This window comes from Salmo trutta, chromosome 30, assembly GCF_901001165.1.
Source record: "Salmo trutta chromosome 30, fSalTru1.1, whole genome shotgun sequence".
In the NCBI taxonomy this organism is placed as follows: Eukaryota; Metazoa; Chordata; class Actinopteri; order Salmoniformes; family Salmonidae; genus Salmo; species Salmo trutta.
The window spans coordinates 27,736,257-27,760,513 of NC_042986.1; the positions used below are offsets into that span (position 1 = coordinate 27,736,257).

General features: G+C 44.2%; 2 protein-coding genes across 2 annotated transcripts; both read right to left on the reverse strand.

The window, feature by feature from the left end:
- Window positions 1–11,478: 11,478 nt before the first annotated feature.
- Window positions 11,479–16,030, reverse strand: LOC115168408 (protein tyrosine phosphatase domain-containing protein 1-like). Its single transcript, XM_029723652.1, has 10 exons — window positions 15,477–16,030; window positions 15,258–15,354; window positions 14,600–14,765; window positions 14,426–14,506; window positions 14,190–14,311; window positions 13,953–14,090; window positions 12,798–13,840; window positions 12,312–12,506; window positions 11,786–11,896; window positions 11,479–11,702 (listed from the first exon to the last, which is right to left on the reverse strand). The coding sequence occupies exons 2-10, from the start codon at window positions 15,265–15,267 to the stop codon at window positions 11,568–11,570; spliced, it is 2,001 nt and encodes a 666-aa protein (XP_029579512.1). The 5' UTR covers window positions 15,268–15,354; window positions 15,477–16,030; the 3' UTR covers window positions 11,479–11,567.
- Window positions 16,031–17,473: 1,443 nt separating this feature from the next.
- Window positions 17,474–23,729, reverse strand: LOC115168409 (androgen-dependent TFPI-regulating protein). Its single transcript, XM_029723654.1, has 6 exons — window positions 23,522–23,729; window positions 23,156–23,305; window positions 22,901–23,002; window positions 18,741–18,856; window positions 18,410–18,582; window positions 17,474–18,199 (listed from the first exon to the last, which is right to left on the reverse strand). The coding sequence occupies exons 1-6, from the start codon at window positions 23,684–23,686 to the stop codon at window positions 18,174–18,176; spliced, it is 732 nt and encodes a 243-aa protein (XP_029579514.1). The 5' UTR covers window positions 23,687–23,729; the 3' UTR covers window positions 17,474–18,173.
- Window positions 23,730–24,257: the final 528 nt, after the last annotated feature.

The window sequence follows — 24,257 nt, forward strand, 5'->3', positions numbered from 1 at the left end:
GACCTGTTCACCGGACGTGCTTGTTGCACCCTCGACAATTACTATGATTATTATTATTTGACCATGCTGGTCATTTACGAACATTTTAACATCTTGACCATGTTCTGTTATAATATCCACCCGGCACAGCCAGAAGAGGACTGGCCACCCCTCATAGCCTGGTTCCTCTCTAGGTTTCTTCCTAGGTTTTTGGCCTTTCTCAGGAGTTTTTCCTAGGGAGTTTTTCCCAGCCACCGTGCTTCTTTCACATGCATTGCTTGCTGTTTGGGGTTTTAGGCTGGGTTTCTGTACAGCACTTTGAGATTTCAGCTGATGTACGAAGGGCTATATAAATAAATTTGATTTGATTTGATTTGATGACATGCAAAATATAAGAAAAAAGACATTAGGCTACATCCTGCCTCCTATTTTGGTCTGGCCCCAGCACCTCATCTACATCACAAGATCTGTTCTCTCTGGCTAAACAGCGGGGAAAGAATCTTCTGGAGTGACGGATCCAGCTGCCGAAAGCCCCCACATCAACTTCACCACATGCATCCTCCATTGCCTGGAGAAGAGGCAGGCGTGTGAGGGGATGGCGGTCCTACACCTTCCATCGCCATGCCAAAAAAACCTCTTCAATTGCTTTTAGGAATGGAGAATATGGTGGGAGGTATAGCACAATAAATTGTGGGTGGTCGATGAACCAGTTGCGGAGCAGAGCAGCCCGGTGGAAACTCACGTTGTCCCAGATGACAACATACCTGGGCTGCTCTGGTCCACCCCTCTGCTCGGCTGGAATGAGGATGCCATGTAGTGTTTCCATCCCCTGATGAGAAGGGCGGTGTTGTAGGGACCAAGGTTGGCATGGTGATGGAGGACGCCTTGCTGGCTAATGGCTGCGCACATGGTGATATTCCCTACATGCTGTCTTGGGACATTCACAATGGCACGGTGGCCAATAATGTTCCATCCCATCCCCTTCTTTTGGCTAGGTTGAAGCCAGCCTCATCAATGTAAATATAAACGTGCTGAATTGCAGCAGCATCCAGCTCCAAGATTCTCTGAAACAGACAAGACAATATGTGACATAGACCTAGAGCAGTCAATATGGTGAGGCACAATACACTGGATTACAGTACTGTAATGTGTCTATACAGTGCTGATATGATAGTAAATTCACAGTATAGTACTTTCACATATTCATAGCGCTGTTCTTTAACTCTCTCTGAGTTTTGCTCAAATGGCACCCTGTAAACCTGTTTCATCTGGATTCGGTTGCACTGTAATACACGGTCCAATGTAGACAAGCCACCTGGTGAATGTTATTGAATATTGTGTTGTCTGCAATTATGTGGTTCTGGATTTCTCGTAGTCTAATGGTATTGTTTGCCATCACCACCATGTTTACAATAGCGGTCTCCTGTTCTGGTGTGAACAGCCGGTGTCTTCCACCATGGCCTGGCCGTCTCTCAGTTCTGCAGAAGATCCACAAATATCACATGATTGGTTACAGTAAGCTAAAATATTCTATTTTCTTTCAATAGGAAATTATATTACTGTAACATTGGCTAACAATCATTGAGTAACATAGGCCTACTTACCGGTTGTCATTTCTGAATGTACGGATGATAGATGCAACCGTGTAGCGGCTCAGGTTGGGCTGAACTCTCTGCCCAGCCTCCCTCGTACTCAATCCATGGTAGAGCACATGGTCGAGACAACTGTCCTTCCTCGTCCTCCTCTTCCTCCACTTACCCTCACTCCTTCACCTATAGCTCTTGCTTCACCATTGACTTCCATTTTCCTCCAAAACAGGAGAGCTCATCTGTGGCCTTTTATAGTGCTAAAGCTCTGATTTCTAAGTGAACAATTCAGCAACTAGTGTTTACACCTGTGAGGAGTGGGTGTTGCCAATTGGTGTATAGAGCTTGGCGTTGCTTTCCAAAGGGACTAAAGAGATTTTAATTTTGAATGCTGTGCCTAATATAGAGAACTGTGTGTAGTGTTTTGCAAAAAGTGTGATATAGAATTGAAAACTGAGTGTAAAGCAGGAATTGTGCTTGCAATTTTCCAGACTTGGTTTAGGGATTTGGTACATGAGTTTCAGGTTTCTGTGATTGCGTTTCAAGTTCCAATTTTAGTGTGTAAACAATTGGGAAAAACTGTAACTTGCCATTTCCAAAAAGTTAAGCGGGGATGCTGCTTTGCGATCTATTGCCTAGGACAGGGCTCTCCAACCCTGTTCGTGGAGAGCCACCAGCATTTCATTAAATAAGCTATAGGCAACACTTTATTGGACACTTAGGCCTAATTAAACTGATGCATTTGGCAATGTTCAACTTCAATTCACTGGCACTATAAAGAATATCTTAGCCATAATCATTGATAGCCTAATATATACTTTATTATAAACTGGGTGGTTCGAGCCCTGAATGATGATTGGCTGACAGCCGGGGTATATCAGACCGTATACCAAGTGTATGACAAAGCATGTATTTTTACTGCTCTAATTACGTTGGTAACCAGTTTATAATAGCAACAAGGCACCTCGGGGGTTTGTGATATATGGCCAATATACCACGGCTAAGGACTGTGTCCAGGCATTGCGTCGTGCATAAGAACAGCCCTTAGTCGTGGTATATTGGCCATATACCACATCTCCTCGGGCCTTATTGCATATACTTTTGGTGAATTTACGAGGCATTGCTAGATACAGATGACCAAAATATAGCCTAAGTGCACGGTTCTGACCGACTCTCTACCTGCTCTCTCTCCCTGTCCTGGTCCTCTTTGCTATGAAAAACGTGAATATGTGTTTGGTCTTCGGTCTGTTGCGGTCTGTAGCTCAGCCTACTCATTGATGGCCCGTACTTTAGTGAACTTGCATGTGTCATTGCAAGCAAAGAAATTGCGAAATACAGCATTGCGGTAGCCTATAGCCTACATCTTTTGATTACCGATGCACGATTCGGACTTTCTGCCTGGTGGCCGACATGCCTGCCTATGCCTGGCTGTGATCCCTCCGTCTCTCGCTAGCTTGCTCTTTCGTTGCTGTGAAAGATGCGAAAGTTTGTGTTCACGAAGTAGACTACGGAAAATAGTTTCCTCAGTTGCAACAATACTGAATGTTAGGAGTCGATTCCAGCATGACACCCAGAAATGGCCGTCGACAAATCGATTCATTTGGAGTTGACTCCCCACTACTAGGTACAGTGTCCAGATGCATAATTCGAACAAAAACAATTAGCAGGCTAGCTACCCATGCCAAAAAGAGTAGCTTCAAGGACCATAATGGACCAATCTCCTCCATTTATGTGGTAAAGTTTTCACTCTAATTTGTTGTGCGTATCTACTACGGATGATAATAACCATGGATAAGATTGGATTGTTTATTTTGGTGCTCTACTAGTATAAGGGAAACGCATGTCAGCACAATACATAGTATCTGCAGTGTTCTAGATCAATATTCTATTCTCCCCTAGATGTATTCTTTAAAATACTTTGGCCCTTGTTTAGCCAGGATATCTCATGGAATAAAAATCTATTTGTAAGAGTGTATGGAAATGAATTGTCTCTCAGGATGGTTTACGTGTAGTCACTACGTCTCAGGACCTGTCCTTAAGAGTGTGGATGTGGAAAACTGACAGAGACAAAGGGCTCACCCTGGCAAGTCGATACTACTTACTGGGAGCCTCTCACTCCATATCCAGGTACAGAAGGCATTTCCATCCATCAAGGAAACAAATAAGATAGTACATTCTGGCTCTGTATTTAAGTACTGTAGTGATAACCTGATTTACATTTCATGTCTTGTGTTTACAAAGCATTCATAATGTGGTCTTTGATTACTGAAGCATTTTGGCCTCAGTGGAAGCAGTGGATATGAAGGATGTCCTGAAGGCCTACTCTTTCAACTCCCGTGCAACACTCCTCCCTGTGGGAGGACTTCACAGGTTCTACAGCAGTTCGCACCAGTCACTGAAATGTCTACATATTTACGAGCAGTGGTGTAAAGTACATAAGTAAAAATATTTTTAAGCATTAATTAAGTATTTTTGTACCTGTACCTTTCTATTTATATTTTTGACAACTTTTACTCCACTACATTCCGAAAGATTGATTTCCAAGATGGCGTAGCAGTCAGACGTCTTTGTCCTGTCGTGTCCCTTGTATATAACTTTTTATATATTTTTCTTCGCATATCTTTTTAAAATATTTTCCTAAACCTCAACTTCTAAATACTCTCCTGCAACCCGCCTCACCCAATGTGGCGTGGATCTGTTATTTAAAAAAAAGTATTTCTATTTACTTCGGATCTGGAATCCCTCAACTGAAGCTAGCCAGCTAACTAGCTACCAGCTATCAGTTAGCAAACCACTGCTAGCGGTCATCAGCTAACCTTTAGCTCGGAAAACTCTCGCCAGTTCGTACAACGTGACTCAAACCAGAGCATAACGGACTTATTTTTCTCTCCATATCCCCGGATTCCTATCGCAAGCTCTGAACCTTTTCATCTGGATCTTTGCAACTAGCTAACCGCAATCCCAGGTGACTACTCCTGGCTAGCGTTTCCATCCCGGAGCAAGCACCAATTAGCCTGAAGCTAGTCTGGCTAGGGCTCCTGGGCTACCACCGAAGCCCACTCCTGGGCTACAATATCCGGACCCCTTGTGTTGCCAGTACGGGGCACGGAACCCCGCCGATCCTCTACGACTGGAATACCGACATAATCTGCCCGAGGATTTAAACAGGCCCCTCAGGCGCAACGTCCGCTGAAGGCCCATTCTGCTAACCGCGGCCTGCTAGCTATCTAGAGCTACTTGGAACCCTGCTAATCCACGACTGGTCTATCGACATCACCGCACGAGGCGGCAAAAACAGACTTTCCTCCATCGCAACTTCCCCAAAAAAGCCCTTCTGCTAACTTGCTAGCCCCGGTCTGCTAACTGCTAGCCCCAGTCTGCTAACTGCTAGCTTGTTAGCTCCGGCCTGCTAACTGTCTGAATCGCCATGTCCCCCCAGCCAGCCCAACCACTCACTGGACCCATATGATCACTTGGCTACGCATGCCTCTCTCTAATTTCAATATGCCTCGTCCATTACTGTCCTGGTTAGTGATTACTGTCTTATTTCATTGTAGAGCCTCTAGCCCTGCTAAATATGCCTTAACCAACCATGTTGTTCCACGTCCTACATATACGATGACATCACCTGGTTTAAACATCTCTAGAGACTATATCTCTCTCATCATTACTCAATGCCTAGGTTTACCTCCAATGTACTCACATCCTACCTTACCTTTGTCTGTACATTATGCCTTGAATCTATGCTATTGTGCCTAGAAACCTGCTCCTTTTACTCTCTGTTCCGAACGTGCTAGACGGCCAGTTCGTATAGCCTTTAGCCGTACCGTTATCCTACTTCTCCTCTGTTCCTCTGGTGATGTAGAGGTTAATCCAGGACCTGCAGTGCCTAGCTCCACTCCCCAGGTGCTCTCATTTGTTGACTTATGTAACCATAAAAGCCTTGGTTTCATGCATGTTAACATTAGAAGCCTACTCCCTAAGTTTGCTTTACTCACTGCTTTAGCACACTCTGCCAATGAGTGTGCTAAACGGATGTCTTAGCCGTGTCTGAATCCCGGCTTAGGAAAACCACCAAAAACCGCCAAAAATCTCCATCCCTAAGTATAAAATTTCCGCCAAGATAGAACTGCCAAAGGGGGCGGTGTTGCAATCTACTGCAAGATAGTAAGACAGAACTCTGCAGGCTATCCAGGTCTGTACCCAAACAATTTGAGCTTCTACTTCTAAAAATTCACCTTTCCAGAAACAAGTCTCTCACCATTGCTGCTTGCTATAGACCACCCTCTGCCCCCAGCTGTGCCCTCGACACCATATGTGAATTGATTGCCCCCCATCTATCTTCTGAGCTCGTGCTACTAGGTGACCTAAACTGGGATATGCTTAACACCCTGGCCATCCTACAATCTAAGCTTGATGCCCTCAATCTCACACAAATTATCAATGAACCTACCAGGTACAACCCCAAATCCGTAAACACAGGCACCCTCATAGATATCATCCTAACTACCTCGCCCTCCAAATACACCTCTGCTGTTTTCAATCAAGATCTCAGCGATCACTGCCTCATTGCCTGCATCCATAATGTGTCTGCGATCGAACAACCACCCCTCATCACTGTCAAACACTCCCTAAACACTTCTGCGAGCAGGCCTTTCTAATCGACGTGGCCCGGGTATCCTGGAATGACATTGATCTCATCCCGTCAGTAGAGGATGCCTGGTTATTCTTTAAAAGTGCCTTCCTCACCATCTTAAACAAGCATGCTCCATTCAAAAAAATTAGAACCAGGAATAGATATAGTCCTTGGTTCACTCCAGACCTGTCTGCCCATGACCAGCACAAAAACATCCTGTGGCATTCTGCATTAGCATCGAATAGCCCCTGTGATATGCAACTTTTCAGGGAAGTTAGGAACAAATATACACAGGCAGTTAGGAAAGCTAAGGCTAGCTTTTTCAAACAGAAATTTGCATCCTGTAGTACAAACTCAAAAAAGTTCTGGGACACTGTAAAGTCCATGGAGAATAAGACCACCTCCTCCCAACTGCCCACTGCTCTGAGGCTAGGAAACACTGTTACCACCGATAAATCCACTATAATTGAGAATTTCAATAAGCATTTCTCTACGGCTGGCCATGCTTTCCACCTGGCTACCCCTACCCCGGTCAACTGCCCAGCACCCTCCACAGCAACCTGCCCAAGCACCCAAAATCTGGACCCCTACAAATCAGCCGGGCTAGACAATCTGGACCCTCTCTTTCTAAAATGATCTGCCGAAATTGTTGCAACCCCTATTTCTAGCCTGTTCAACCTCTCTTTCGTATCGTCTGAGATTCCCAAAGATTGGAAAGCTGCCGCGGTCATCCCCCTCTTCAAAGGGGGTGAAACTCTAGACCCAAACTGCTACAGACCTATATCTATCCTACCCTGTCTTTCTAAGGTATTCGAAAGCCAAGTTAACAAACAGATTACCGATCATTTCGAATCCCACCGTACCTTCTCCGCTATGCAATCTGGTTTCAGAGCTGGTCATGGGTGCACCTCAGCCACACTCAAGGTACTAAACGATATCATAACCGCCATCGATAAGAGACATTACTGTGCAGCCGTATTCATCGACCTGGCCAAGGCTTTCGACTCTGTCAAACACCACATTCTTATTGGCAGACTTGACAGCCTTGGTTTCTCAAATGATTGCCTCGCCTGGATTACCAACTACTTCTCTGATAGAGTTCAGTGTGTCAAATCGGAGGGCCTGTTGTCCGGACCTCTGGCACATCTCTATGGGGGTGCCACAGGGTTCAATTCTCAGGCTGACTCTTCTCTGTATACATCTATGATGTTGCTCTTGCTGCTGGTGATTCTCTGATCCACCTCTACACAGACGACACCATTCTGTATACTTCTGGCCCCTCTTTGGACACTGTGTTAACTAACCTCTAGACAAGCTTCAATGCCATACAACTCTCCTTCTATGGCCTCCAACTGCTCTTAAATGCAAGTAAAACTAAATGCATGCTATTCAATCGATCAATGCCCGCCCGTCCAGCATCACTACTCTGGACAGCTCTGACTTAGAATACGTGGACAACTACAAATACCTAGGTGTCTGGTTAGACTGTAAACTCTCCTTCCAGACTCACATTAAGCATCTCCAATCCAAAATTAAATCTAGAATCGGCTTCCTATATCGCAACAAAGCATCTTTCACTCATGCTGCCAAACATACCCTCGAAAAACTGACCATCCTACCGATCCTCGACTTCGGCGATGTCATCTATAAAATAGCCTCCAACACTCTACTCAACAAATTGGATGCAGTCTATCACAGTGCCATCTGTTTTGGCACCAAAGCCCCATACATTACCCACCACTGCGACCTGTGCGCTCTCGTTGGTTGGCCCTCGCTTCATACTCGTCGCCAAACCCACTGGCTACAGGTTATCTACAAGTCTCTGCTAGGTAAAGCCCCGCCTTATCTCAGCTCACTGGTCACCATAGCAGCACCCACTCGTAGCACGCGCTCCAGCAGGTATAGCTCACTGGTCACCCCCAAAGCCAATTCCTCCTTTGGTCGCCTTTCCTTCCAGTTCTCTGCTGCCAATGACTGGAACGAGCTGCAAAAATCACTGAAGCTGGAGACTCATATCTCCCTCACTAGCTTTAAGCACCAGTTGTCAGAGCAGCTCACAGATCACTGCACCTGTACATAGCTCATCTGTAAATAGCCTATCCAACTACCTCATCCCCATACTGTATTTATTTATTTATTTTGCTTCCCAGTATCTACTTGCACAGTCATGTTCTGCACATTCTACCATTCCACTGTTTAATTGCTATATTGTAATTACTTCGCCACCATGGCATATTTATTGCCTTACCTCGCTAATCCTACCTCATTTGTACATGCTGTATATAGATTTTCCTACTGTATTATTGATTGTATGTTTGTTTATTCCATGTGTAACTCTGTGTTGTTGTATGTGTCAAACTGCTTTGCTTTATCTTGGCCAGGTCGCAGTTGCAAATGAGAACTTGTTCTCAACTTGCCTACCTGGTGAAATAAAGGACTTGTTCTCAACTAGCCTACCTGGTTAAATAAAGGACTTGTTCTCAACTAGCCTACCTGGTTAAATAAAGGACTTGTTCTCAACTAGCCTACCTGGTTAAATAAAGGACTTGTTCTCAACTAGCCTACCTGGTTAAATAAAGGACTTGTTCTCAACTAGCCTACCTGGTTAAATAAAGGACTTGTTCTCAACTAGCCTACCTGGTTAAATAAAGGACTTGTTCTCAACTAGCCTACCTGGTTAAATAAAGGACTTGTTCTCAACTAGCCTACCTGGTTAAATAAAGGACTTGTTCTCAACTAGCCTACCTGGTTAAATAAAGGACTTGTTCTCAACTAGCCTACCTGGTTAAATAAAGGACTTGTTCTCAACTAGCCTACCTGGTTAAATAAAGGACTTGTTCTCAACTAGCCTACCTGGTTAAATAAAGGACTTGTTCTCAACTAGCCTACCTGGTGAAATAAAGGACTTGTTCTCAACTAGCCTACCTGGTTAAATAAAGGACTTGTTCTCAACTAGCCTACCTGGTGAAATAAAGGACTTGTTCTCAACTAGCCTACCTGGTGAAATAAAGGACTTGTTCTCAACTAGCCTACCTGGTGAAATAAAGGACTTGTTCTCAACTAGCCTACCTGGTTAAATAAAGGACTTGTTCTCAACTAGCCTACCTGGTGAAATAAAGGACTTGTTCTCAACTAGCCTACCTGGTGAAATAAAGGTGAAATAAATAAATAAAAACGACTTCAACTGTATCTTTACTTTTACTCAAGTATGAAAATTTGGTATTTTTTACACCACTGTTTACGAGTAGTTTAATCACTGCTATTGTGCCTGCTTTATTGTTTATGCAATTGACATTGTAATCAATAACTAATGCAGATTAATATGCCATTATGATAAGCCTGCCCATGCAAGAATGAATGGGAAAACCATTGCAGTTTACCGTGCCATGATACTTTATTTTTGTGTAATACCACATTTCTGTACAGGGATGGTGATAGTCACTGAGCTGGCTTTATGTGGAGATGAAGTATTTCAATTCATGTGTTTGATGTTACATGTTCAATATAACTACAAGTCTTTAAGGCATATACTGTAACAAATACTCCACCTTGATCTGCTTAACAAAACCAAACTGACACTTTAATTTTAAACTCTGAAATAAACAGAATTTTCTTGGGTCTGCATTGTAACTGTTCAATATTGAGGTAAACAAGTCATATTTTATATACAATACACTTAAAGTACAATATGTGATGACAAAATAACAAAAACTGTGGATTCAAAACAACCCAAACTGCGCAGGAAGGCACAACATAGAAAAAGTGTGTGAACACTTTGGAATTATCTGGATTTCTGCATAAATTGGTCATACAATTAGATCTTATCTTCAGCTAAGTCACAACAACAGACAAACACAGTCTGCTTAAACTAATAACACAAATTATATTGAATACATAATTTAAACATTCAGGTTGGGAAAAGTATGTGAACCCCTAGGCTAATGACTTCTCCAAAAGCTATTTGGAGTCCAGGAGTCCAATCAATGAGACGAGATTGGAGATGTTGGTTAGAGCTGCCTTGCCCTATAAAAACACTCGCAAAATTTGAGTTAGCTACTCACAAGAAGCATTGCCTGATGTGAACCATGCCTCGAACAAAAGAGATCTCAGAAGACTTAAGATTAAGAATTGTTGACTTGCATAAAGCTGAAAAGGGTTACAAAAGAATCTCTAAAAGCCTTGATGTTCATCAGTCCACGGTAAGACAAATTGTCTGTAAATGGAGAAAGTTCAGCACTGTAGCTACTCTCCCTAGGAGTGTCCTGCAAAGATGACTGCAAGAGCACAGCGCAGAATGCTCAATGAGGTTAAGAAGAATCCTAGTGTCAGCTAAAGACTCAAAAATCTCTGGAACATGCTAACATCTCTGTTGACGAGTCTACAATATGTAAAACACTAAACAAGAATGGTGTTCATGGGAGGACACCACGGAAGAAGCCACTGCTGTCCAAAAAAAACATTGCTGCACGTCTGAAGTTCGCAAAAGAGCATCTGGATGTTCCACAGCGCTACTGGCAAAATATTCTGTGGAAAGATTAAACTAAAGTTGAGTTGTTTGGAAAGAACACACAACACTGTGTGGAGAAAAAAAGGCACACCAACATCAAAACCTCATCCCAACTGTAAAGTATGGTGAAAGGAGCATCATGGTTTGGAGCTGCTTTGCTGCCTCAGGGCCTGGACAGCTTGATATCATCGCCGGAAAGTTTAGCAAGACATTTTGTAGGAGAATGTAAGGCTATCTGTCTGCCAATTGAAGCTCAACAGAAGTTGGGTGATGCAACAGGACAACAACCTAAAACACAGAAGTAAATCAACAGAATGGCTTCAACAGAAGAAAATATGCCTTCTGGAGTGGCCCAGTCAGAGTCCTGACCTCAACCCGATTGAGATGCTGTGGCATGACCTCAAGAGAGCAGTTCACACCAGACATCCCAAGAATATTGCTGAACTGAAACAGTTTTGTAAAGAGGAATGGTCCAAAATTCTCCCCCTGACCGCAACTACAGGTCTGATCCGCAACTACAGAAAACATTTGCTTGAGGTTATGATGCCAAAGGAGGGTCAACCAGTTATTAAATCCAATGGTTAAAATACTTTTTCCACCCTGCACTGCGAATGTTTACACGGTGTGTGTTCAATAAAGACATGAAAACGTATAATTGTTTGTGTGTTATTAGTTTAAGCAGACTGTGTTTGTCTATTGTTGTAACCTAGATGAAGATCAGATCAAATTTTATGACCAATTGATGCAGAAGTCCAAGTAATTCCAAAGGGTTCACATACTTTTTCTTGCCACTGTATATGGCTGTTTAATATATAACAAGTCTCTACATAGGGACAGTCTGGAACAGAATCCAGCAGGGCTATGGGGTCAGCATAATAGGGCCGGGAGGCATAAATGGTACCTCATCCTCCTCTATGGCTATAAACCTCATGTCATGTAGGACCAGCCTTAGGATCTCTGTCATGGCCGGATACACCGCTGAGCATTTTTCCATCTGTGAAGAGTCAAAACAGCTGTTTATACCCCTTTAAACTACTGTGGTTAAAAGGGAGAATGCTACATCATCTAGTATTCTACCTTGGTGAAAGCCTTGATGGTGCGCTCCAGGAAAGCAGCCTCCACCTCTTCTGGTATTGTGAGAACATGAGCCATACAGTCCAGAATGCACATCAACATCTCCCTGGGAGCCTGGAGAGGATGTGGTCAAATAGAATACAGCTTTATTGTTGAACGAAAATGTGTCTTGTGTCTTTTCCAACACCCCAGAAACTGTGGGCCATTTGTGGGGAGCAATTATGGGGGGTTTAAGTGCCTTGCTCAAGGGCACAAGGTAGGAGGTGGTACATGGGATCAGAGACCAACAGCCTTCCAGCTGCAGGTTCGGTTCGATTCCCATTTTTGTGTTGCCTGGCCCGGGGCTTTCGGCTGCTCTAACCTCTAGGCAACTGCTTCACCCAAATGAATAGGTTAACTGACCAGAAGTAGTCAGTAGATTCACACAGTATTTAGTAAGTCCAAGTTTTCTGTGCTAGATCTATCATGTACAGTAGGATTGGGCCCAGAGTGAGAAGCCCTGATGTGGCCTACAATAAGTGCTGCTGACCTGGTCCAGTGGTTTGAAGACAGCCTCTGGGTTTGCAGGGTCACTGTCGTTAAGGTCCAGTTTCTGTACATCTCTGACAGAGATGACTGGCTCCTTCAGCTGCTCCAGCCAGGTCCACATCAGCCCAGAGAGCACAAATGGGTCCTTCTCCAATGTACACAGCCTCTCCCAAGCCCCTCCCGTGTTTAACCCGGACTGCAAACCGATACAAAATAGACAATCATTGCCGCCCAAGCACACAAAAGGCCTACTGGAGTTAACCTAATGGCACTGCAGTATCAAAAAGGAAAATCAAACCTATATGAATTTCCTTTATGTACAAATGTGGTTGTCAGATAAGGTTCAGGTAAACATGATTTGTCAATTGTGCTATGTTACTCTATAAGTACCATTACACATCTAATAATATTTCAGGAAATAGAGATATTGGTATATTGTATGGACAGTATAAAAAAAAAACGATGTGATTAAATATCGAGTTCCTACCTGCCAGGTGTGGAGTCTCTCCCTGTGTTCCTCCTCTCCATCCAGCTCCAGATCCACAGCCAGGGCCTGGGCCACCAGCACCCGCCTGGCCTCCTTGGACAGCTCTGTCTGGATGGTGATGAAGGGCACCTCTGACTCCTCTATCTGAAACACCTGGGACACATTCCCATTGTTCGCTAAATTCTCCCTCTGCTTCTTCCTCCACCTAAACAACATGCTGCCAAATGTTTTCTGCTTAGGGTGGCACTCAGACTTGCTGCTCTGGCAGGCTTTCTGCCTCTTCTTTAGGAGTGGGGATCCCTCCGCCAGGCTCTTCTGCTCCCAGAGGGACCCATGGGGGAAGGATCCATTTTGGGAGCTGTATGTGGTGGTGACGGGGCTGGCCGTGGCCAGGGTTCTATACAGGGAGTTCAGGGAGGGAGAACAGGCCACAGGCACGTTGCTAGCGGACAGAAAGTTGGAGAGAGGTTGGGTCAGCAGGTGAAGCTCAGAGCCTAGCCTCTGCACGTCCGACTCGCTGTAGCTCAGGCTCTTGCGGTGGTAGAAGAGGGCCGGTTCGTTGGCGTGTCGGTGTTTGGTTGGGGGTCCTGGTAAGCGGGGCCGGTCCCCCATGCTGCCTCCCCCGAAGCTACCCTTGGTGAAGCCAAAGTCGTAGTAGCGCTCAAACTCCACCTCCTCTTCGGCGGTCATGTCATTCACGTCCAGCATGTCCTCCTCGATAACCTGACGGTGCTCAGCGATGTCCAGAAGCAGCTTGCAGATCACATGGATGATCTTGGGCAGGTGCCTGAGCTCCCGGCGCTCATAGCCGTGCAGCATGTGTCTCTGGCGGGTCAGGAACTGGGACAGGGTGACTGGGTTAGTTCTGGGCTCAGCGTAGGAGAAAATACTCCTGATGGGGACCAAGAACTGGGCAAACTCCCGCACGCAATACAGCTGACCTCTGGTCTGGATGGAGTTGGGACGTTTAGAACGTACAAACACAATGGCCTGGTCAGCGGTCATCCTGGTGGCGAAGACCAGGTAACACGCTAACAACACACCTGAGAGAAGACACAGGCAAAACCATCAGCGTTAGGGTCAGTCGTGACCACAAAGCATAGTCATTTTGATTACTGTGACTGTCATAAACTTTTTTGTCCTATACTACATTACCTGTTCTTCCCAGACCAGCATGACAGTGGACAGACATTTTCCCCTCCTGCATCGCAAAGGACATGACTTTCACCATGTCCAGGATGGATGTGAGGGAGGCCACCCCATAGTCATTCCATCCAAAGTTATAGAAATATACTGGAGTATAAGGACAGTCGTTATTTAACCATTCTCATGCTAAGTTTGCCTTTGGCTTCTTTAGTTTTCCTCATTGTAGAGAAATAGTCATAAACTTACTGTCATTCTCCATGAACACCTCAGGTCGGTAGGAGAATCCACTCTCTGGTTCCAGTGTGTTGGGACCACAGCTGGCGTGTTCCCCTGGTCTCTGCAGGTTTATCACCGTCTTTAGGCCACATCTACACACACACACACACACACAGAATTAGGAATCTATTATTTTATTTTTACTAGCTGTATTGAACTGATTTATGACGACAGTAAACCCTGAAATAGTAAATCTATTAAATTACCTTTTAAATTGGTCAATGATGTTGTACTTTTCTATTAATGCAGTAGAGGGCCTGGCCATAGCAAGTAGGTTCTCTGTGACCCTGAAAAAAAAGGCATGCTTCTACATAAAATGTATGGGTATAATCCACTTACGTTCAACATACACATTTTCATAGAGCCCTTCTGATTCCTACCAGGAGGAGTAGAGGCCTTTAATGGCCTGCTTGTCCTCGCTCCAGCGGTCAGGGTCCTCATACTTGCAGTTCAGACCTCCACACCCTATGGAGCACTGTGTGGGTCCAGGGATGACGTGACGAATCACCTCCCCCACCAACGTGTAATTCGCCCGGGGGGTCCTGACTGGGAGACACAGGGAGGATTGGGGGTTTTATAGGAGAGATGAGGGGTGATCTCAAGGGTGGTGGGATGGTGGTGTTTGTAGAATATCATCCTCTGTCACTTCAACCATCTGACCTCAGCAGTTTCCGCTCAGAAATATATTTTATGTTGCAGTCTGCTTGTGAAGACATTTTGGAAAGAACTGATACTTCAATGGACTACCATACCGGTAAAGCATACACTAGCATACACTACATTTTTTCTTCTTTCTGAATCAAACTGCAGAATCAACATCTGTGATTGGATTAGCACATTGTAAATAAGTAGTGTCAAGCTTAACTATGAGGTGTTCAGCCATTTACAGCTAGCTAATCTGTCTGGCACACTCCACCACACGTAACCGAATTACTGTAAAAATAGCAACACAAAAACCTATTTCAACTTTTCATACATACTGAACAATTTGTTTTGTTAATAGTATATATTATCCTCTATGATATAGTATAGGCATACCTGACTCCATGAAGCGGTAGGGGACTCCACTGCTTGTCTGAGGGTGGAGTACTAGAGGACGGAATACTCAGGCAGACATCCACTGCCATGGCAGTGCCTTGGCATACACACACACACACACACACACACACACACAAACAGTCTAAGATAAAAACCTAATCACATTAACAAAGTAACAGCAACCTCAAAATAGTAAGATAAAGTATCCTCAGCACTTACACCTGTAGCAACAAGGATGTGGAGCTAGTGATCGTCAGCATCTTCAGACATGAACCTAAAACAACTCCACATGCCCACGATGGACCACAGACAGCAGTCTGCTCAGATGCTTTAAATCTAAGCTTTAGTAGTCCTGCACCACCACGGGTCTTCAGTTAATCAGCCTGGATTATCTCTGGAAATTAGGGTTTGCCAACGACACCATCCACTCCATTCGTTATGCTTCTCTCTGGACTGGCAGTGCCATGTATCTCACCAGGAACAGGTATTTTGATCCATGGGAATACAGCATCCTGGGCTGCCTCCGTTGAGGAGTCAGAGAAAGGAGGATCATCAGAGGTGTAGGTTGAACCGTGGCATGGCTCTGGACGTTAAGACACCTCCCTGGACACTCTTCTCTCCTCCTTAGTCATGTACTGTACCTCCCTCAGGAGGAAGAGCAGTAGGTCTATTCCTGATTCCTGGATTAACCCACTAATCTCATTACTGTACAAATAGGTTCAACAGGCAAAAGCCCCAGTGGCCACTCCACCTCACAATAGAGCAAAAATGACTGGTCATCTCAGACCATGTAGATTTTAACTCCGTTCATTTCATAACCGCACCAAGATAACACTTGTTAGTCATTTCATTACGATCTCCGGATCAATCATCCAGAGATATCATGTGATCAGAAATCAATACATCCAATGTATAGTATGTTTACACCAAAATATTAACTAATCTCATTGAGTCATTCAGGGTGCTATGCTGCACTGCATATCAATCCTACACACAAAAAAAATCCTATGGTACATTTGTTTGTTGATGGGATTAACAACCAACGTGAAGCAATTGTCATTGACTGTGATATGCAGGTTCAGACACTGTAGAGAAGATTGAGTCGATCCTATTCAGGTAAGGGGCAGGACCTGAATGAAAAAGGAAGCACAGTGTCAAGTTCGATCATGATTTGCTTACCTGAGGCACTTGAAAGCTGATTATGGATCCGTCTAAGAAGGGAAAGATACGACACTGACGCATCTCAGACCATTCTGCAACAATGAATGGTAATTGGGAAGGGAAAGTGTCCTTGAGGTCCCTCTGGTAAGATAGAACCTTCTGGTAAGGTAGAACATGTTGCTTACAATGGCCTTCACAACAGATGATTGATGAATGTGTGACATGGTAAGGAGAACAAATTGATTAGCGGATTGACAGTCCTGCACTTAACTGATTGTGTTGTTCATGAAGGATTTAAGGTTACTGTAATCTCTTGTATTATCTGATCACCTTAGTACTTCAGTCTAGTTGAATCCTCTGAGGACACAATGCACCTTTTATTTGGTAACACTTTACATAGATTTTTATTGTGTAGTTACTAGAGTCATTACAATGTAACATTGTATTACTGTGCTGTTACATTGTGTAATTGTATTGTGCGGTTGCATCCACAGTGGAATAAAGACTCCCCATATGTAAATTGTGACTAAATTCTACTCCTTTCCTGCTTAATTGTACTCTTTTGTACAGTTATCTAATTGTGTAGGAGTCTTACATAAGAGGGTGATACATGGCCTGTGGATGAGAAGATTAGCCTGGCCTGATGAATGAGATCACAGTGTGGGACAGCTGTCCAGGCAGACCTAACCAGGGACAGACACAATAACTACATTAACGTCTAGAAACAACCTCTAGTCCCTCAATCTAGATCTGAACGCTTTCGCTAGGTAAACAAAAACTGCATCACTTTACAGAAACAGGAGATCGGCTCGTGCCCTATTGGCCGTTCTGGTTCGGACAAGGCTAGTAGTACCCTCCGATAGCCGGGGGGTTACCGTGGTTGCCTGCAGAGGAGAAATATTGACCTGATGGCTCCACCACCTGGCTACAAATGGCAGTGACAGGCAAGGATTCCAGAGCAGGAAAATACAATCAATCCTCCCTTTGGTTATAAAGCAGCTCGGATTGCAATATGTCAACTATTTCACCTAATAAAAAGGAGTCACATCAATGTATATTATTCAAATCTTTTAATTTCATTTTATCTTGTTCTTACTTCCCTCCAAGTTACATAAGGAACCATAGTGTTCTAAAAGTCAACATACAGTATAAACATGAATTCAAAAGGTAAAATAACAAATGCACATAAGGAGCTGTGCCTTTCATAACCAACAGTACCGTATCAAGTGAAACAGCATCATGACAAAGGTAATAGAATCACAAAATGTATTTATACTGTAATATTATTACTCCACATAGGGTGAGAGAACAATATGGGTTAACTAAACCAATAAAGGATCAACTTAATATAAAATATTATATTGAGCTGTTACCTCAATGTGACACAGCACAATATCCTGTGGTGGAGTAAATGAAGTCTAATTATTGAATTGAATCTTAAAATTATTTGGCATCTGACCATAGAAGCACATAATGCCCACTGCCTGAGAGCTGCCTGAGAGATACTGAGCAGGTACAAGTTGACTCTAACTATTGATACAGGATAAGATATAGTTGTTTAATCCTAAAGGTTATAAATAGGACTGAGGGTAAGGTAATCTGATTCTAGATCTGTGATTAGGGGCAACTTCTACCTTCACCAAGACATCCACCAATCTCTTTTTGGATGAGGTGATCAGTGCTGGGTGTACTGGTCCTGTCTGTCTTTCCTCTCTGATCCACTCTGTGGCTCTCAGCTTACATGCCAGCACACACTTATTTCTTCTTCTTTTTCTGAGGCCCTTTCAGAGAGAGAGAACGAGAGTAGAGAGTAGTTAATGAACAACACACTGACACACCAAAGGTAACCTCCTCTTCTGACAACCTGAAAAATCAAATTCAGAGGCCTCGTGGTACTCTAGGAGAGAAACCCTGCTACATTGAGATGGTTGGGGCATCTAAACAGTGTGGTTATTTTCCTTTCCTGTTATACAGTCAGAGAGCTGTCCCACCTGCGGATACTGCAGTGCTCTTCCAGATCTTGTGGTTGAGTTTCTCCCCCAGCAGGTAGAGGGGGGCCATGGTGATGGACGACACCCCCAGGAATATCACCAGGCCCATAGGACTCAGGCGCTCCATGATGGGGTACACCCAGATACCAGCCACATGGTGCACCCACAGAACCCTGAGGGGGGGGGGGGGGGGGTTATAGGAAGATGTCCAAATGTTGTTAAAGTATCATAACATTCAGTCAAGGAGGAGTAAGAGGCGGCCTCGAAGAAACAGAGCATTTTTCCTCAAACCACAACAACTTAACAATGTGATTGATAGAACCTTACTTACCATCCCAGATAAAGAACAGCTAAGACGGACAGACCTAGAAGGCCTCTCATCTTGCTGCCATATCTATGAGGCTGAATATACATCTGCAACAGCGCCAATGGCAGGGTGACAGTATGCTGTAAGCAGAGGGAAAAGACATGGGTGAAATAAAGAATGACAGAAACCAACCCTATCATCATAGCCCCACGTGTAACAAATGTGTAAGTCCATTGCATGTGTTGATGCACTGTGGCCACATAAACAAGGGTATGTTATGTTAGTGTTAGGCAAGAACTAAAAACATGCACCACCTAGAATAGATTGAGAAACAAATGAGATGGACTGGAGGAATAGAGGAAGAGGTCAGGCCATGAAGTACCCAGCGCTGTCTGCTTGTGAAACATCTACAGCAAGTGTCTGTTAGACTTCTGTAAATCAAATAAAATTGTATTGGTCACATACACATGGTTAGCAGATGTTAATGCGAGTGTAGCGAAATGCTTGTGCTTCTAGTTCCGACCGTGTAGTAATATCTAACAAGTAATCTAACAATTTCACAACAACTACCTTATACACACACACAAGTGTAAAGGAACGAATAAGAATATGTACATATAAATATATAGATGAGCGATGGCCGTGTGGCATAGGCAAAATGCAGTAGATGGTATAGAATTCAGTATATACATATGAGGCATATACTGTGTAGTAGGGTATGTAAACATTATATAAAGTGGCATTATTTAAAGCGACCAGTGATACATTTATTACATCCAATTTTTAATTATTAAAGTGGCTAGAGATTTGAGTCAGTATGTTGGCAGCAGCTACTCAATGTTAGTGACGGCTGTTTAACAGTCTGATGGCCTTAAGATAGATACTGAAAAACAGCTTCTCGGTCCCCGCTTTGATGCACCTGTACTGACCTCGCCTTCTGGATGATAGCGGGATGAACAGGCAGTGGCTCGGGTGGTTGTTGTCCTTGATGATCTTTTTGGCCTTCCTGTGACATCGGGTGCTGTAGGTGTCCTGGAGGGCAGGTAGTTTGCCCCCGGTGATGCGTTGTGCAGACCTCACTACCCTTTGGAGAGCCTTACAGTTGTGGGCGGAGCAGTTTCCATACCAGGCGGTGATACAGCCCGGCAGGATGCTCTCGATTGTGCATCTGTAAATGTTTGTGAATGTTTTTGGTGACAAGACAAATTTCTTCAGCCTCCTGAGGTTGAAGAGGTGCTGTTGCGCCTTCACCACGCTGTCTGTGTGGGTGGACCATTTCAGTTTGTCCGTGATGTGTACGCCGAGGAACTTAAAACCTTCCACCTTCTCCACTACTGTCCCGTCGATGTGGATAGGGGGGTGCTCCCTCTGCTGTTTCCTGAAGTCCATGATCATCTCCTTTGTTTTGTTGACGTTGAGTGTGAGGTTATTTTCCTGACACTACACTCCGAGGGCCCTTACCTCCTCCCTGTATGCCGTCTCGTCATTGTTGGTAATCAAGCCTACCACTGTAGTGTCGTCTGCAAACTTGATTGAGTTGGAGGCGTGCATGGCCACGCAGTCATGGGTGAACAGGGAGTACAGGTGAGGGCTGAGAATGCACCCTTGTGGGGCCCCAGTGTTGTGGTGAGGGTGGGAAACAACATCGCCACCCCGCTGATCCTCCTGGGGGTGGCCCGTCAGAAAGTCCAGGACAAAGTTGCACAGGGCGGGGTCGAGACCCAGGGTCAGAGGGTACTATGGTGTTAAATGCTGAGCTGTAATCGATGAACAGCATTCTTACATAGGTTAGGGCAGTGTGATTGCGTCGTCTGTGGACCTATTGGGGCGGTAAGCAAATTGGAGTGGGTTTAGGGTGTCAGGTCGGGTGGAGGTGATATGATCCTTGACTAGTCTCTCAAAGCACTTCATGATGACGGAAGTGAGTGCTACGGGGCGATAGTCGTTTAGCTCAGTTACCTTAGCTCTCTTGGGAACAGGAACAATGGTGGCACTCTTGAAGCATGTGGGAACAGCAGATAGGGATTGATTGAATACGTCTGTAAACACACTAGCCAGCTGGTCTGCGCATGCTCTGAGGACGTGTCTAAGGATGCTGTCTGGGCCAGGCAGCCCTGCGAGGGTTAACACGCTTACATGTTTTACTCACGTTGGCTGTGGTGAAAGAGAGCCCACAGGTTTTGGTAGCGGGCCGTGTCAGTGGCACTGTATTGTCCTCAAAGCGAGCAAAGAAGTTGTTTAGTTTGTCTGGGAGCAAGACATCAGTGTCCGCAACGGGGCTGGTTTTCTTTTTGTAATCCGTGATTGACTGTAGACCCTGCCACATACGTCTCGTGTCTGAGCCGTTGAATTGCGACTCTTCTTTGTCTCTATACTGACGCTTATCTTGTCTGATTGCCTTGCAGAAGGAATAGCTACACTGTTTGTATTCGGTCATGTTTCCGGTCACCTTGCCATGATTTAAAGCAATGGTTCGCGCTTTCAGTTTTGCGCGAATGATGCCATCAATCCACGGTTTCTGGTTGGGGAAGGTTTTAATAGTCGTTGTGGGTACAACATCACCGATGCACTTGCTAATAAACTCGCTCCCCAAATCAGCGTATACATCAATGTTGTTTGTCTGAGGCTATCCGGAACATATCCCAATCCACGTGATCGAAGCAATCTTGAAGCGTGGAATCAGATTGGACGGACCAGTGTTGAACAGACCTGAGCATAGGCGTTTCCCGTTTTCGTTTCTGTCTATATGCTGGGAGCAACAAAATGGAGTCGTGATCAGATTTGCCGAAAGGAGGGCGAGGGAGGGCTTTGTTTGCGTTGCGGAAGTTAGAGTAGCAATGTTCCAGAATGCTGCCAGCCCGGGTCACGCGTTCGATAGGCTGATAAAATTTAGGGAGCCTTGTTTTCAGATTAGCTTTGTTAAAATCCCCAGCTACAATAAATGCAGCTTCAGGATATGTGGTTTCCAGTTTACATAGAGTGCAATGAAGTGCTTTCAGGGTCGTCAAGGTGTCTGCTTGGAGGTGATTTACACGGCTTTGATTATAATCGAAGAGAATTCTCTTGGTAGATAATGCGGTCGGCATTTGATTGTAAGAATTCAAGGTCAAGTGAAAAAAAGGACTCGAGTTCCTGTATGTTGTTATGATCACACCACGACTCGTTAATCATAAGGCATACAAATACGCCCTTCTTTTTACCAAAGAGATGTTTGTTTACGTCGGAGCGACGCGTGAAGAAACCGGGTGGCTGTACTGACTCTGATAACGTATCCCGAGTGAGCCATGTTTCCGTGAAACAGAGAATGTTACAATCTCTGATGTCTCTCTGGAAAGCAACCCTTGTTCGAATTTCATCTACCTTGTTTTCAAGAGACTGGACATTGGCGAGTAGTATACTCGGGAGCGGTGAGCCCGTCTACAGAGCCTGACCAGAAGACCGCTCCGTCTGCGGCTCCGTTGTTTTGGGTCGCCTACTGGGATCCGATCCATTGTCCTGGGTGGTGGTCCATACAGAGGATCCGCTTCGGGAAAGTCGTATTCCTGGTCGTAATGTTGGTAAGTTGACGTTGCTCTTATATCCAATAGTTCTTCCCAGCTGTATGTAATAAGACTTAAGATTTCCTGGGGTAACAATGTAAGAAATAATACATAAAATACTGCATAGTTTCCTAAGAATGCGAAGCGAGGCGACCATCTCTGTCGGCACCATCCTGTACAGCTCGCAACGTGTTAAAACCAGTTCGGACAAGGTATTCTACTGTTAAAATTGTAAAACTGACAAGGTGTGTACAGTACAGGTGTAGTGGAGACAGAGGCCACAGAGTGAGAGGTGTGTCCATTGTGCTGACAGATTACTAATGTAGTCTTGATGGCTCAGTTGGTTGGAAAACACTGGCAACACCACATTGTTGTGTGACTGGCTACATTAATTAATGTGAAATGCAACCATAATTGAAAGATCAGAAACACTGTTCAAAGCTATGTGAATCTGACCATAACCCTATTCAGAAACCTCTACCCTTGAATTACTAGGACATGACCTCAAAGAGCCATGTGATACAAAGCCACACTGACCTGCACAGCCAACTGGATACAGCCCCATCTTTAATAAAATACACTGGGATCACACAGTCAGTACAAAGTCCACCATGTGCAGTACGTGCACATGATTGTGACACTTACCATAGCATGGTTCAACCAGATAGGAATAATATCATCTAGAAACTTTGGAAACACCAGCTCTCTGTTGTAGTGATATATCGACCAGAAGGACAAGAACACAAACTGGGGATTAGAGATGAAGAGAAAATGGGTTATTATGTCCAAATATATGTTATCAGTAATACCGGTTTAGATGTACTGTAGATTATACACGTCATAAATGTAGTCAAATGTGCACACACACAAAATATAAATATAGACATTAAAGGCACTTACTGTCCCAATAGGAAAAGCCCAAATAGTGAAAATGGTGTCTCTTAATTTCACTAGGAGGAGAGGTACACCACACCTCAAATTTTTGGATGGCAATATCAGGTGGATAATGTCAATCAAAACAACGAGTCCGAAGAACACTGTCTGCAAAACCTTCGGAAAAATTATGCAGAAATGGTTAGACTACCATTATTTAGGACACCGCCTCTAGCAATATGGCTATATAAACACAGCAATGCAATTATATAATTGTCTCACTTGGCTCGAAGCCACAGGAAGGTAAAAAATGAAGTAGGGTAATACAATAACGCGGATGTGTAAACTATTTCTAACATTTTCTAACATAACATAGCCACCAACCACACTCACCAGATTGAGGAAAGTCAGATATTTCCAGCGGCCTCCATATGTTTTAGCTCCTGGGTGGCCCTGTGTGATTTTCAATGAGCAATTCGCCGATAAGGTAAAGACATACCATGAAAATATTACTACATGAATGAGGAGATATGATCCCCACGACATGGTCGTAGCCATTTTGACAGCTTTTGAGCTTCCGCACAGATAGAACAATGAGCCAGATATTTCACCGGATGTATAAATGTGAAGCATCCGGTTGCCGTTTCCACTCTCTACCATATGATGACGAGAAGAAGCCCATTGGCCGGCAGTGGGAGAAAATGGATTATGGCTGACATTCTGCTAATTTTCTAATCGAGGAAACATTTGATTTCAATATAGTTTTCTGTTTCCTAAACTAGAATATGTTACAAACAGAGTGGGCTATGTTTTGTAGAGTTTACACTTTGCCAAAGTAAAAAAAAATTGCTAGGGCAAATTGAGTTATTGCACACGTGCACTTCACATAATCGTCGTTCCCTAACGGAAATATGCAAATACATGCTAGAACGCACCAATAGGATATCGCTAGCTCGTGCTTGGCTCTACTCACCTCCTTGTTTATTTTTAGTTTTTTTTGGGGGGGGGGGGTGTAGATCAGCTTTAATATTGCAGATAGATTGTAGCTTCCATCAATGTAATTGTCTGCATCAAGTCCAATCCCCCATATATGTACATACATACACATACATACATACACATCTAAATG

Excerpts from the sequence above, each read along its gene's own strand:
- LOC115168408 (XM_029723652.1), bottom strand. Across the intron at positions 14,091-14,189 it reads GGTGTTCATGGAGAATGACA|TATATTTCTATAACTTTGGA; the intron begins GTAAGTTTATGA and ends CTTATACTCCAG. Across the intron at positions 11,703-11,785 it reads CCATCAAGGCTTTCACCAAG|ATGGAAAAATGCTCAGCGGT; the intron begins GTAGAATACTAG and ends GACTCTTCACAG.
- LOC115168409 (XM_029723654.1), bottom strand. The coding sequence starts at position 23,686 with ATGGCTACGACCATGTCGTGGGGATCATATCTCCTCATTCATGTAGTA. Across the intron at positions 23,306-23,521 it reads ATCTGACTTTCCTCAATCTG|GTTTTGCAGACAGTGTTCTT; the intron begins GTGAGTGTGGTT and ends ATTTTTCCGAAG. Across the intron at positions 18,200-18,409 it reads GAGCACTGCAGTATCCGCAG|GGCCTCAGAAAAAGAAGAAG; the intron begins GTGGGACAGCTC and ends TCTCTCTGAAAG.